The sequence below is a fragment of the Canis lupus genome, chromosome 3 (genome assembly GCF_003254725.2).
Source record: "Canis lupus dingo isolate Sandy chromosome 3, ASM325472v2, whole genome shotgun sequence".
Lineage (NCBI taxonomy): Eukaryota > Metazoa > Chordata > Mammalia > Carnivora > Canidae > Canis > Canis lupus.
In genome coordinates this window covers 39355213-39369362 of record NC_064245.1, presented here as the reverse complement: position 1 = coordinate 39369362, position 14150 = coordinate 39355213, and the positions used below count along the sequence as shown (strand labels likewise).

The following is a 14150-nucleotide window of genomic DNA, read 5'->3' as shown; positions in this document are numbered from 1 at the left end:
CCACTAGAGAAACAAAATCAAACCATGAGGAAATCCTACTACACCCCTATTAGAATGGCTTTAAGGAAAGGAAAAAAAAAGAAAAATAAATCAAAGGCTGGCAAGAATATAGAACACCTGGAACTTTCATACATTGCTAGTGAGAATGCAAAATGGCACAGCCACTCTGGAAAACAGTGTGTCAGCTTCTTGTAAGTTAAACATACACTTACCATGTGCCCCATTCCTAGGTCTATATACCAGAGAAATGAAAACTTAAATTCACACAAAAGCCTATACACTAATGTTTATAGTAGCTCTATTCATAATCACCCAAAACTGGGAATGAACTAAATTCCTTCATTTGAGTGACTGAAAAAACAAATTGTGGTGCATCCATACAACAGCATACTAATTAGCAGTAAAAGGAATAAATTGTTGATACATGCAAAAGCATGGATGAATCTCCAAGACATTATGCTGAGTGAAAAAAGCCAATCTCAAAGGTTTTATATTGTATCATTCCATATAAAAAACATTCTGTAAAAGGCAAAATTACAGTGATGCACAACATATTGGTGATTGCCAAAGGAGAGGAATGGGAGGAGAATATGATGACAGGGGAACACATAGAAGTTTATTGGAACAATGGAATCATAATTTGGTATTGGCACACCATTCTACATGGGTGTTAAAACTCACAGAACAGTATACACACACCACACACATGTGAACTTCACTGTATGTTAAGAATTGTTTTTTTTTTAAAGAGTTGTTAATGTGAAATGATAAAATTGCCTTTTCCCTCTGCTTTCTCTGACAAATACCTTATCCTCAAGATACAGACCCAATGTTTACTCTTTATGAAGTCATCCCTCCTCCACTTCAGGGAGTTAGCAGCTTGAATTATGTTTTATAGTACTTTGTTCATATCTCTAATCTTACACTTATTTATCTTCCTTTCCCCACTAAACCATGTCCTCAGAAAATTCAAGTTGATCCCCAAATAGATTATTAGCAGGTATGTAAATATATGAGTATTCTGGAACTGGAGATAGGTAGATGGTGGTAGAGTAAGAAGACCCTAGGCTCACGTCCTCTCACAAATACAACTCGATAACTACCAAATCACCCTAAATACCCCAAAAATCAACCTGAAGACTGACAGCAAATTTCACAACTAAAGGGAGAGGTCACATTGAAGAAGGCAAAAAGTACAGAGACGTGGTTTAGGGGAGAAACGGATCCTGGCTGCTTGAGGTTGGGAGGGAGCCATGCTTGTGGTGAAAGGCAAGAGAGAGAGGAGCACACAGGGCAATACACAAGGAGAATGTTTCCCCATAGCCGCTGGCTTGGAAAATAGAGGGGCTGAATTTCATGAGTTCTTACAACTAGTGGGGCTTGAAGCCTAGAGTTTTAGTCAGCTGGGATAGAGCCTGAAGGGTACTGCCCTATTCCTGGAGAGAAGGTAAGCAAATAACTTGGGGGCAGACAGCATGGAAAAAGTGATCTAAAGAGAACCTGGGGCACATGGTGGGGAGAATATCTGCTCTTCTTGGAGCACATCCCTAAGAGGTAACATTCACAGAGAGGCCTCTCCAGGAACAACAGAGCTAGCCACCACCATTTCCCTCCCCCAGCCCTCAGCATAAACACAGAACCACCCATAGGAAGCACAGTGTGGACACCGGCTGCCTAATTTGCTTGCACCAAGTCCCCCACCCTCACCCCTGGCACTCTGATGGAGCTGCCCTTCTCAGTCACACCCCAATCCCAGTGCAGTTGGCCCTCCCCCAAAAGACCAGCAAAAACCCCAGCCCACAACACATCTCCCAATCAGAGAGTTCTATAGGGCCTCAGTTCCAGTGGAGGTGGTGACATGTCTCATTTCACAAACAGACCAGAGCATACCTAATTAAAACTCACCACACTCAGCCCAGAGACCAAATACTACCCACATCAGGCAAGGAGAGCCTCTGCAGATGACCAGCTTGAAGGATAGAGCAGCAAGAACAGAACAGCAGAACACACAGCACACACTGGAGACACTCCCTGAAGCACTAGGCCCTGGGTAGTTTTTCAACCTCTTCTTAAGGCCATTACTTTCAGGATCAGAACATGGAACTGAGTTTTCTAACACAGAGAAGCAGACAGAGATGTACAGAAAATGAGAAGACAGGGGAACTTATCTCAAATGAAAGAACAAGATAAGGCCACAACCAGAGATCTAAGTGAAAGAACTATAAGTAACATGCCTGATGGAGAATTTAAAGCAATGATCATAACAATGCTCGCTGGAATTGAAAAAAGAATGGAAGACATCAGTGAGATCCTTACTGCAGAGATAAGAGTTAAAAAAGAGTCAACAGGAAATGAAGTGCATAATAAATGAGATTAGAGAAACACCAGATGCAATGAATAGCAGGCTGGAAAAAGTGAGGAGCAAATTAACTACTTAGAAGACAAAGTAATAGGAAGCAGTGAAGCTGAACAAAACAGACAAAAAAGAATTATGTAAAACAAGAATAGGCTTAGGAATCTCAGTGACTCCATCAAACATAACAACACTTGTATTACAAAAGTCCCAGAAGAGAGAAAAAACGGGGCAAAAAATTTAAGAAAATCATAGCTGAAAACTTCTCTAATCTGAGGAAGGAAACAGGCATCCAAATCCAAGAGGCACAAAGAACTCCCATCAAAATCAACAAATGCAGGCCCACATCAAGATATATTTTAATTAAATTTGTAAAATATAGTGATAAAGGAAAAAAATCTTAAAAGGACAAAAGAAGTCAGTAACTTCCTAGGAAAAATCCATAAGTCTAGCTGGAGATTTATCAACAGAAACTTTAACAAGCCAGAAGGTACTGAAAGTGTTAAATGGGAAAAATCTGCAGCCAGGAATTCTCTATCCAATAAGGCTATCATTCAGAATAGAAGGAGAGATAAAAAGTTCTCCAGACAAACTAGAACCTAAGGAATTTGTGACCATTAAACAGCCCTGCAAGAATTATTAAGGGGAAAAAAAAAAAAAAGAATTATTAAGGGGGCTCTTTGAATGGAAAGGAGAGACCAAAAGTACCACCACCTCCGCTTCAATATCTCCCAAACTTTGAAATGTTTCACTAGATCTTGCAGAAGTTCCCACCCAAACATCAAACTCTCTCTATGCTTATAAAGGGGAAGTTTTCTTTACCCCCCTCTCACGGAATGGCTATATATCATCAAGTTCTGGGGGTAATAGCTCATCTGCCACACCCTCCCAGCTGCTTGATTTGGCCTGGTGATTCTGACCCTGGCTGAGAATTCCAGGCCCAGAGAGGAAATCCAGTAGCCCAGCCTGACACGGAGACTAGGCCCCATTCCCATGTATTCTTCAAACTTACCCATCTCCTAGAATTCCCTTCTATCAACCAGCTTCAAGGCCTTCCTCCTACTACTCCACTTCTGCTCTACTAAAATCCCCTGTACACACCAGCTCTTCTCCTGGGGCTGCACTGGTATCTAAGCTTGCCTTCCTCTCCCTTAGACCTCTCCTAGACTGGAGGGATCTCTGGGGGCAGAAGGAGCCTCACTGACCTCTGAATTCCCTTGCTCAGGAAGGCTCAGAGATGATGGAAGAGGCCACGCCAGTCTTGGCATGAGGGAGATGAGCCCAAATGCAAAACAGCAGAGACAAGAAGCCACCTGTCTCTCCAAGACAGTCCCTTCAAGAGTGACTGTGACCGGAAATCAGGGACAAGGCAGGCCCTGGTTGAGGAGACAAAGTCTTCCAGGCTAGGTTCCTATGGGCTGATTGCCTTAACAAAGTATAAACGTAGGAAACACAAAAGCAGTAAAAATGAATATTTCTGTAAAAAACCAGTCAAGGAATTCACAAAACAGATATAAAATATAATAACATATACCTAAAACATGGAGAGAAGAATGGGTTCAAATTTAAATGACCATTGGGATGTCTGGGTGGCTCAGCGATTGAGCGTCTGCCTTTGGCTCAGGGTGTGATCCTGGAGTCCCAGGATCGAGTTCCACATCAGGCTCTGTGTGTGTGTGGAGCCTGCTTCTCCCTCTACCTGTGTCTCTGCCTCTCTCATGAATAAAAAAAAAATTTTTTTAATGACCATCAACTTAATATAGACTGTTGTATGCAGAAGAGGTTATATACAAACCTAATGGTAACCAAATATCAAAAACCATTAATAAACATGCAAAGAATGAAATCAAAGAAATCCAAATATATCACTGAACAAAATCAGCAAAATATAAAAGAGAGAAAGTATCAAAGAAAATCTCCAGAAACAACCACAAAACAAGTAATAAAATGACAATAAATACATATCTTTCAATAATTACTTTGAAGGTAAATGGACTAAAGGCTCCAATCAAAAGATACAGGGTGTCAGAATGGATAAAAAAACACAAAACACAACAACCATCAAATGCTGCCTACAAGAAACTCATTTTAGACCTAAAGATACCTGCAGATTGAAAATGAGAGGATGAAGAAACATTTATCATGCAAATGGATGCCAAAAGAATGCCAGGGCAGCAATACTTACATTGGACAAATGAGACTTTAAAACAAAGACTGTAACAAGAGACAAAAAAGTACAATATCTAATCATCAAGAAGATAATCCAACAAGAAGACATAACAATTGTAAATAGTTATGCACCCAACATGGCAGCACCCAAATATATAAAACAATTAATAACAAACATAAAGAAATTCATTGATGATAACAAAATACTATTATGGAACTTTAAACCCCATTTATATCATTGGATGGATCATCTAAACAGAACATCAACAAGGAAACAATGGCTTTCAGTGACACATTGGACCAAATGTGATTATTAACAGATAATCTTAGAACATTCCATCCTAGAACAGCAGAATACACATTCTTTTCAAGTGTACATGGAACAATCTCCACAACGGATCACATATATAACCATAAAACAGGCCTCAACAAATTTTAAGAACATTTTAGTCATACCATGCACCTCTTCTGACCATAATACTGTGAAACTAGAACTCCACCACAAGAAAAAATCTGGAAAGGGATCCCTGGGTGGCGCAGCGGTTTGGCGCCTGCCTTTGGCCCAGGGCGCGATCCTGGAGACCCGGGATCGAATCCCACATCGGGCTCCCGGTGCATGGAGCCTGCTTCTCCCTCTGCCTGTGTCTCTGCATCTCTCTCTCTCTGTGACTATCATAAATAAATAAAAATAAATAAACCCACTGTTTAAAAAAAAAAAAAAAGAAAAGAAAAAATCTGGAAAGATAAAAAATACATGGAGGTTGGAAAAAAATGAATGGGCCAACCAGAAAATAAAGGAAGAAAAAAATACATGGAAACAAAAGTGAAAACACAAAAGTCCAACACCTTCAGGATGAAGCACTCAGTGGTCTTAGGACCACAAGAGGGTTGTTTATATCAATACAAGACTATCTCAAGAAGCAAGAAAAATCTCAAATCAACAACCTAACCTTACACTTAAAAGAGCTGTTAAAAGAACAACAAATGAAGCCTACAGCCAACAGAAGAAAGGAAATAATAAAGATTAGAGCAGAAATAAGTGATATAGAAATTAAAAAACAAAAAAACCCAATAGAACAGATCAATGAAAACAGGAGCTGATTTTTTGAAGAAATTAATAAAATTAATAAACCTCTAGTCAGACTTATCAAAATGAAAAGAGAAAGGACCAAGGTGAATAAAATCACAAATAAGAAGAAAAATATCAACCAACACCACAAAAATACAATTATAATGCAATACAATTATAAAAGAACATTATGAAAAACCATATGCCAACAAACTGGACAATGTAAAAGAAATGCATAAATTTCTAGAAACATATAAATTACCAAAAATGAAACAGGAAGAAATAAAAAACCTGAACAGACTGATAACCAGCAAAGAAATGGAATCAGTAATGAAAAAACTCCCAAAAAACAAAAGTCCAGTACCAGACAGCTTCACAGGTGAATTCTACCAAACATTTAAAGAAGAGTTAGTACCTATGCTTCTCAAATTATTCCAAAAAGTATAAAAGGAAGGTTAAATTCCAAATTCATTCTATGATGCCAGCATAACTCTGATAACAAAAGCAGATAAAAACACCACACACACAAAATAGAAGAGAACTAGAGGCTAATATCTCTCATGAACACAAATGCAAAAAACCCTCAACAAAATATTAGCAAACTGAATCTAAAATACATTTAAAAAATCATTTACCATGATCAAGTGGGATTTATTCCTGGGTTGCAAAGGTAGTTCAAAGTTCACAAATCAACCAACATGATATATCACATTAAAAAAAGAAAGGATATGAACTATATGATCATTAAATGCAGAAAAAACATTTGACAAAGTAAAACATCCATTCATGATAAAAAAAAAAAAACCCTCAACAAAGTAGGTTTAGAGGAAACATCATAAAGGTCATATATGAAAAACCCACAGCTGATACCATCCTCAAGGGGGTAAAACTGAGAGCTTTCCTCTACAGTCAGGAATAAGACAGGGATGTCCACTCTCAGCATTTTTATTCAATACAGTACTGGGAGTCCTAGCCATAGCAATCAGACAACAAAAAGAAATTAGAGGCATCCAAATCAGCAAGGAAGAAGTAAAAGTTTTGCTCTTTGCAGATGACATGATATTCTGTGTAGAAAACCCCAAGACTCCACCAAAACACTGCTAAAACTAATACATGAATTCGGCAAAGTTGGAGGATATAAAATCAATGTGCAGAAATCTGTTGCATTTCTATATACTAACAATGAAACAACAGAAAGAGAAATTAAGGAATCAATCCCATTTATAACTGCACCAAAAATCATACAATATCTAAAAATAAACCTAACCAAAGAGGTGAAAGACCTATATTCTGAAAACTATAAAACACTCATGAAAGAAACTGAAGATAACACAAAAAAATGGAAAGACATTCCATGCTTATGGACTGGAAGAACAAATATTGTTAGAAAGTCCATAGTACCCAAACTAATCTGTACATTTAACGCAATCCCTAACAAAATACCACCGACATTTTTCACAGAGCTAGAACAGTCCTAAAATTTGTATAAGACCACAAATGACCCCAAAAAGGCAAAGCAATCTTGAAAAAGGAAAACAAAGCTGGAAACACCACAATTCTGGACTTCAAGTTATACTACAAAGCTGCAGTAATCAAAACAATATGATATGGGCACAAAAATAGACATGCAGATCAATAGAAAACAACTGAAAACCCAGAAATGAACCCACAATTATACAGTCTTTCAATCTTCAACAAAGCAGGTAATAATATTCAATGGAAAAGACAGTCTCTTCAACAAATGGTGTTGGGAAAACTGGACAGCTACATGCAAAAGAATGAAACTAGACCACTTTCTTACACCATACATAAAAATAAAGTCAAAATAGATTAAAGAACTAAAAGTAAGACCTGAAACCATAAAAATCCTAGAAGAGAACACAAGCAGTAACTTCTTTGACATCAGCCATGGCAACTTCTTACTAGATATGTCTTCTGAAGCAAGGGAAATAAAAGCAAAACTAAACTATTGGACTACATCAAAATAAAAAGCTTCTGCACAGGGAAGGAAACAATCAACAAAACTAGCAACCTACTGAATAGGAGAAGATTTTTGCAAGTGACATATTTGATAAAGGGTTAGTCTCCAAAATATATAAAGAACTTATACAACTCAACACACACACACACAAAACCCTAATCCAATTTTAAAAATGGGCAGAAGACATGAACAGACATTTCTCCAAAAAACACTCCAGATGGCCAATAGAAATATGAAAAGAATCTCATCATCACTCTCCATCAGGGAAATGCAAATCAAAACTAAAATGAGATAATCACTTCACACCTGTCAGAATGGCTATAATCAATAACACAAGAAACAACAGGTGTCGGCGAGAAAAGGGAACTCTCTTGTACTGTTGGTGGGAATGCAGACTGGTGTAGCCACTGCAGAAGAGTATGGAGGATCCTCAAAAAGTTAAAAATGGAACTACCCTATGATCCAGCAATTGAACTACTAGGTATTTACTGAAAGAATACAAAAATACTAATTCAAAGGGGTTCATGCACCCTGATGTTTATAGCAGCATTATCTACAATAGCCAAAGTATGGAAACAGCCCAAGTGTCCACCAATCAATGAATGGAATGGATAAAGAAGAAGTCACACACACACACACACACACACACACACACATATGATATATATACACACACACACGCAAAAACACACACAATGGAATATTACTCAGCCATAAAAATGAATGAAATCTTGCCATTTGCAAAAACATGAATGGGGCTAGAGAGTATTATGCTAAGCAAAGTAAGTTAGAGAGAGACACTAATATGTGGAATTTACTCATGCAGAATTTAAGAAACAAAACAAACAAGTAGAGGGGAAAAAAGAGAAGGAGACATACCAAGAAAAAGACTCTTAACTATAGAGAACAAACTAATGGTTAGGAGAGGGTAGGTGAATGGGGAGATGGATGAAATAGATGATGGGGATTAAGGAAGGCACATATGATGAGCACTGGGTGTTGCACGGAAGTGTTGTCACTATATGGTACAACTAAAATTAATATTACATTGCATGTTAACTAACTGAAATTTAAATAAAAACTTGAAAAAAAATTAAAAATAAATTAGTATATCACTCATATACTACTAGACACTTACTAGTCTATGTATTAATGCTTATTTTGTATTGCTGGGGCACTTGGGTGGCTCAAGTGGTTCAGCATCTGCCTTTGGCTCAGGTCGGGATCCCAGGGTCCTGGGATTGAATCCTGCATTGGTATCCTCACAGGGAGCCTGCTTCTCCCTCTACCTAGGTCTCTGCCTCTCTCTCTGTGTCTCTCATGAAAAAATAAATAAATCTTTAAAAAAATAGAAATAGTATTTTATTGCTCATGTTCAAATAACAAATAACAGCATATTAGTACTACATTATTTATCATATTCAATTACTCACCTAACATATGTAAGATTAAATCTAATAGGGAGTTGGAAGTCCAGCTGAATTGTAGCACATTGATGGTATCTGCCAATAGCATCCTTGATTTTTATATCAATCTGTAAATTAAATGATGTTTGCTTAAAGACAGCATTTGTTTTTCCTTTAAATTTTACTCTTTTTGAGGCATATGGTCTACTTACTTTAGGGCCATAAAATGCTCCATCTCCTGGATTCATCTTCCATGGTTTTCCAAATTCCACTAAGCTGTTCTGTAATTGCTATTTTTTAAAAAAAAAGAACATTTAAAACTTATACTTCATTGTACTTTTTATTTTTTGCCATATAGCTCAAAAAAGTAAGGAATTACAAATCTTAATTATATTCTGTTTTAGTTCAACATGTATTTATTGGGTATGTTTTATATTCCCCCTTCTGCCCTTTGTGGTTGAGGCCTCTATACATTAAAAGGCATGAAAACTTTGATCTTTTTCCTTTATCCACTCTATGTTCTCCCATTTCACTCTGTTTAGGTGGATAAGAAGGTCTTGCCAACTGTCTCATGCTTTTCTTCTACCTCTGTACATGTAGCTGGGGAGAGGTGTCCTTCATGATTATGGAGGGTGGGAGCAGGAGGCCCACTCTGATCTTCAGCCTATGCCACATAAAATCCTTTGACGCTAGCCTGTAGTGCAGACTGCAGAACTGATGGTGATTGGATATACATATAAGTATCTTAAAAAGTGTCAGTGAGTCTTCTGGCTATTCCCTATGGATATAGCTTCCTTGGGAAGCATCCGGGCTTTCCTAAGTCCCTGGCCAGAATACTGTCAAACCAGCATTCAAAGTCCTGTCATCATCTCGATATACTGTTGCCCATGAGGGGGATTGACATTTGGAAGTAAACTGTTGACAGGGAAGTCAAAGCAGTGGTGATGTCTCAGGGCTGAAGCCAGAGTTATCAAGCAAGCTGACTTGTGGGGTCCTGGCAGGCTCTTCCAAGATCTCAGAGTGCATGAGGAGTTGGTCTTGGCTGAGATCCAGATCCAGATCCAGGAGGCTCTCTCATGGGCCTGCTTCTACTACAGCAGCTTGCATCCTACTTAGCACTGAAGAAGGCCACCACCACAGATTCATTTCAAAGGCAAGAAAGCTAGCCTCTGCCTTACTCTGCTTCTGCAAGCAGAAGAGGCACTGGAATATATTCCCAGAGAAAACGAACCCGGCTGCAGGAGGCAACCAAGTGATGGAGAGAATTTAGGGAGCTCCCACAGAATTAAAAAGCCAAAGAAAGGCTAGGTTTTGGGGAAAAGAATAAAGCAGTGTGTACTGATCCTCACTGGGCCTCTGAGGACACAGTAATCAAAAGGCCCAATACAAACAGCCAAGGATAAGAAAGCCTTTGGTACATGCTGGGCTCTAAACATATTGATTTGCTTAGAATTGTGTGTGTATGGGTTTGGGACGTTCTTAGAGATCTTGATGACTCACTGAAATGATGGAAAAGTGGAATGCAAAAGAGATTTGGAGTGGGGTTATTCCAGCTCCAAGGGGCTGGTAGATTTACAGAGGTTCCAGAGGCAGAGGCCAGACCAGGCCTGCTGAAGCAGCATTCCACATTCCCTTCAGACTTACCTGAGTAGGAACCCTCCAGCTGAGCTTAGGTTAAATTAAAAAATTGGAGAGACAGAACATTAAACTCCCATTTGGATTTTAATTTTCATAAGAAAACGTGGATTTTCTTTAGGTCACAGATTCCTTGATTAAACTTAATAGAAAGCAGGACTCACATCATTCAAATCTACGCTACCCTTTGCTCCTCACATTTTGGCTATTTGGACAAGCTGATGGTTGGACAATCTGATGGTTACATTGCCATAGCTGTCTAGAGAGCTCTGCTGGGTTCCCTAACTACACACAATCTGAGACAGGAAATAAGGTAACAGTGAATTGACAGCCCAGGAACAATGTGGCCTTGGAGCTGACTTCACTAATATCTCTTTCAAACCATTTCAGAGACATCTGAAGATATATATAGATATAGATATAGATATAGATATAGATATAGATATAGATATATAAAATTACTTCCCAGATCAGGGGTCGACATCATGGGAAAAACTCCCCAGAGTAGGATTCCCATCTTCTAAGGGAATAGTCAATGAGCTAAAAAAGTGCAAAAAAAAAAAAAAAAAATGGTGGGACACCCCATTCCCCCCATGCCAGGCCCACACCGAGTCCCCCCACTGTTTACCCCCCACGCTCCATGTATGGAGTGATGATGATGATGATGATGATTCTACTATTAATAATACCAACATCTAATATTCACTGAACACTTACATGTGCCTGGCACTATGACAAATTCCTCACATAAATTACTCATTTAAGTCCACCAGAACCTTATGAAGTAGGTATAATCATCATCACCATCATCATCATCATCATCACCATTTCAGACTTTAATGCTTCTATAATTCATACATGGAGCTAACCTTTGAAACTAGGCAAAAAGTGCTCCAGAGTCGAGCTTTATGCCCTCTTTTCCTCTTCCTACTTCCATGTGGCTAAGCAGGTAAACTGTGTCAGCATCCTGGGGCAGGCTGTCTCATGTGACTTTCTTTTTCCATTCAACAGATATGGAAAAACATGCATTTAGGATGGGCATGGAACAGTGGGGAGAGGAGGCCCAATTAAATCTCAAGCCCAAATTGCTTCTATCCAGTTTCTGCCTGCCCCAGTACCTAACAGAAAACTGTGACACTATCAATACAGTGTTCCTCTGATTCTTAATTCCTTAATGATCTGTGTGATCAGTGTCCATGAGTATTCCATGAAGAGGTGGACCAATAGGCAGGTCAGGGATCAGGCCTTCCTGGGGTGTCTGGCCACCATCCTCTTTTCTAATAAAAACTGACACAGGACATGTCTTGTATTCTTTTAATAAGAAAAAAAAAAAGCATGATGAGCTCTTTAATCTTGGTTTTCCAAAGCTGAGATGTGGCATGTGAGTCTCTGTGTGCCCCCAGACAAAGGATGGCACTAGAGGCTGTGATTGTGGAGGGGATTTGAGCATCTGGTGTATGCATCTGTATCTATGAGTCATGCTACATTGGCTCCATATCCAGCAGCTTAAAATAAGCCAAACACACACCAAGCGTGCCTGCAGATCAGAGGATTCTTCTTTAAAAACTGAGGAAATTGGTTATTAGTGACTGACACTTGAAAAAGTACAAATAAAAACCTGACATAAACTTTAAAAGTGTTTGAGACAAATGTAAAGAAGAAAAACCGGGCAGCCACATTCTATAGTCTGCGTATTTATCCTGTAACTACCAATTTAAACAATTCTACTGCAAAGCATGGCATCCTCCTGATGCAAAGTAACTGCAGTCACTCAGGTGGTTTCCACACTCACAGAAATAAAGGTGTGTGCTTTGTCTCTCCCTACCTTTTCAGCTTCATCCCATAGCTCAACCTCTCCTAGGAAGTTTTCAGGTCTTGTTGACAAATTTAATTGAAAGGAGAAGCCAAACGTTGAGTAAACAGACTGCAAAAACTGCAAACAGCCCTTTATTTCTTCTTCAATCTGAAATGAGAACAAACGAAAATCTAAATAGTTAACACCAAATTACAACTATTTATGGCATTTTAAAAAGTCTTTGTGTCAGAGAGAAGTAAAGCAAGTTTTTACTATATGGTCCATGACACTGTTTTGATTGTTCATCCATTCCTTACTCAGATATCCAGGGAATTCCCAACCCAGCACATGCCTGGTGTGAGCAGGATACCAGCAGCCCCTGGGCCAGTGCAAGTGGTAGACAAAGAAGCAGGCAAGGCTGCGTCACCATGAGCAGTGACACACAAAAGGGGGAAGGGCAGCTGTCCAAAGGAAGTAATACCCGTGCTGCTGCAGCCAGAGAGTAAGTGAGAGATCTCCATGGAAAGCTAGGGCAGGAGCTTTTAGAGCAGAGGAAATACTGAGAGTGAGGGCCCAGAGGACAGAGAAGCAGTCTAGGGCATGAGAGCCACAGGAAGCTGCTGTGGGACCTAGCTGTATACAACAGGGATGAGGGCACAGAAGGGTTGTAGGTGATCAGGCTAGAGGCAGGCAAAGGTCAAAGAGAATTAAGGGTTTTCAAAGCCGGGTTAATGTTTACACTTTTTAGCCTGAGAGCAATGGAAAACCAATGAAGGGTTCTTCAGCGAGAGACCAACACAATCCAATCTGTTCCTTTCAAGTATGGAAAATGGATTGCCAGGCCCATTGGGAACCTGGTAGGGTTGTTTAGGAGTGAGATGATGGTGGTTTGAACTAGAGAGAAGCAGCTGGAATGCAAGGAATCTGTGCCAGAAATTCAGGGATGAACAAAATTATTCAGGAATTAATAATACATTTAGGGAGAGTTATCAATAGGGCTTGTGACTAACTAGACACAAGGAGTGAAGAGTAAAGGGCACCTGGACTCCTGGCCCAGGCAGTAGAGAGGATGTTGATATAGCCCCTGAAAGAGTGAACAGGGAAGGTGGAAGCAGTGGTGTATGAGGCAGAAATAGGGGCTGATTTTAGACATGGCAGATATGAGGATGCTTGTGATTGTCAGGCAGACAGGTCTATCAGGCCCCCTGTCAGGTTGAGATCTGGAGCTCAGGAAAGAGAGCTGAAATGCAGGTGAGATTGGCAGCTGAGCCTAGGATGTAACCAAGGCCCCGGGGAGTGCAGTCAGATCAGAGCTAGGGGTTGTGAGGGTGGGGGGAAAGAAGGACATGCTTAAATGCAAACAGAATAGGGTCAGCAAAACTAAAGCCTTTTAAAAGAATAGGGGGAAAGGCAAGGATCTGTGTTCTACCACTACGTATCAGTTTGAATTTTTCAGATTTTTTAATCTGTGGAATCATGTAGCACATGCTCTGTTTTTGTCTGGCTTTTTTCACTCAGCATAATTATTTTGAGAGACAAAATAATTATGTTATATGTGCCAATAGATCATTCCTTTTCACTAATGCTGAGTTTTCCATTGTATGGATGTACCACAGTCACTTTTTTACATCCACCTATTTCTGGGCATTAGGGTTGTTTCTCTATTTTGGCTATTTCAAATAGAGCTGCAATGAATGTTTCTGTTCAAGTCTTTGTATGGATGTATGCTTTTTTCTTCTCTT

The 14150-nt window shown here is 39.3% G+C and overlaps 1 protein-coding gene across 2 annotated transcripts in view; it reads right to left on the bottom strand.

The window, feature by feature from the left end:
* TARS3 (threonyl-tRNA synthetase 3) overlaps positions 1 to 14150 on the bottom strand; it is a 73139-nt gene that overhangs the window by 14868 nt on the left and 44121 nt on the right. For both annotated transcript variants that reach the window (XM_025437393.3, XM_025437394.3), the window contains exons 13-15: positions 12439 to 12576; positions 9191 to 9268; positions 9006 to 9106 (exon numbers count right to left, since the gene is read on the bottom strand). In XM_025437393.3, the coding sequence (XP_025293178.1) occupies positions 9006 to 9106; positions 9191 to 9268; positions 12439 to 12576 (317 nt within the window). The remainder of the gene's footprint in view (positions 1 to 9005; positions 9107 to 9190; positions 9269 to 12438; positions 12577 to 14150) is intronic.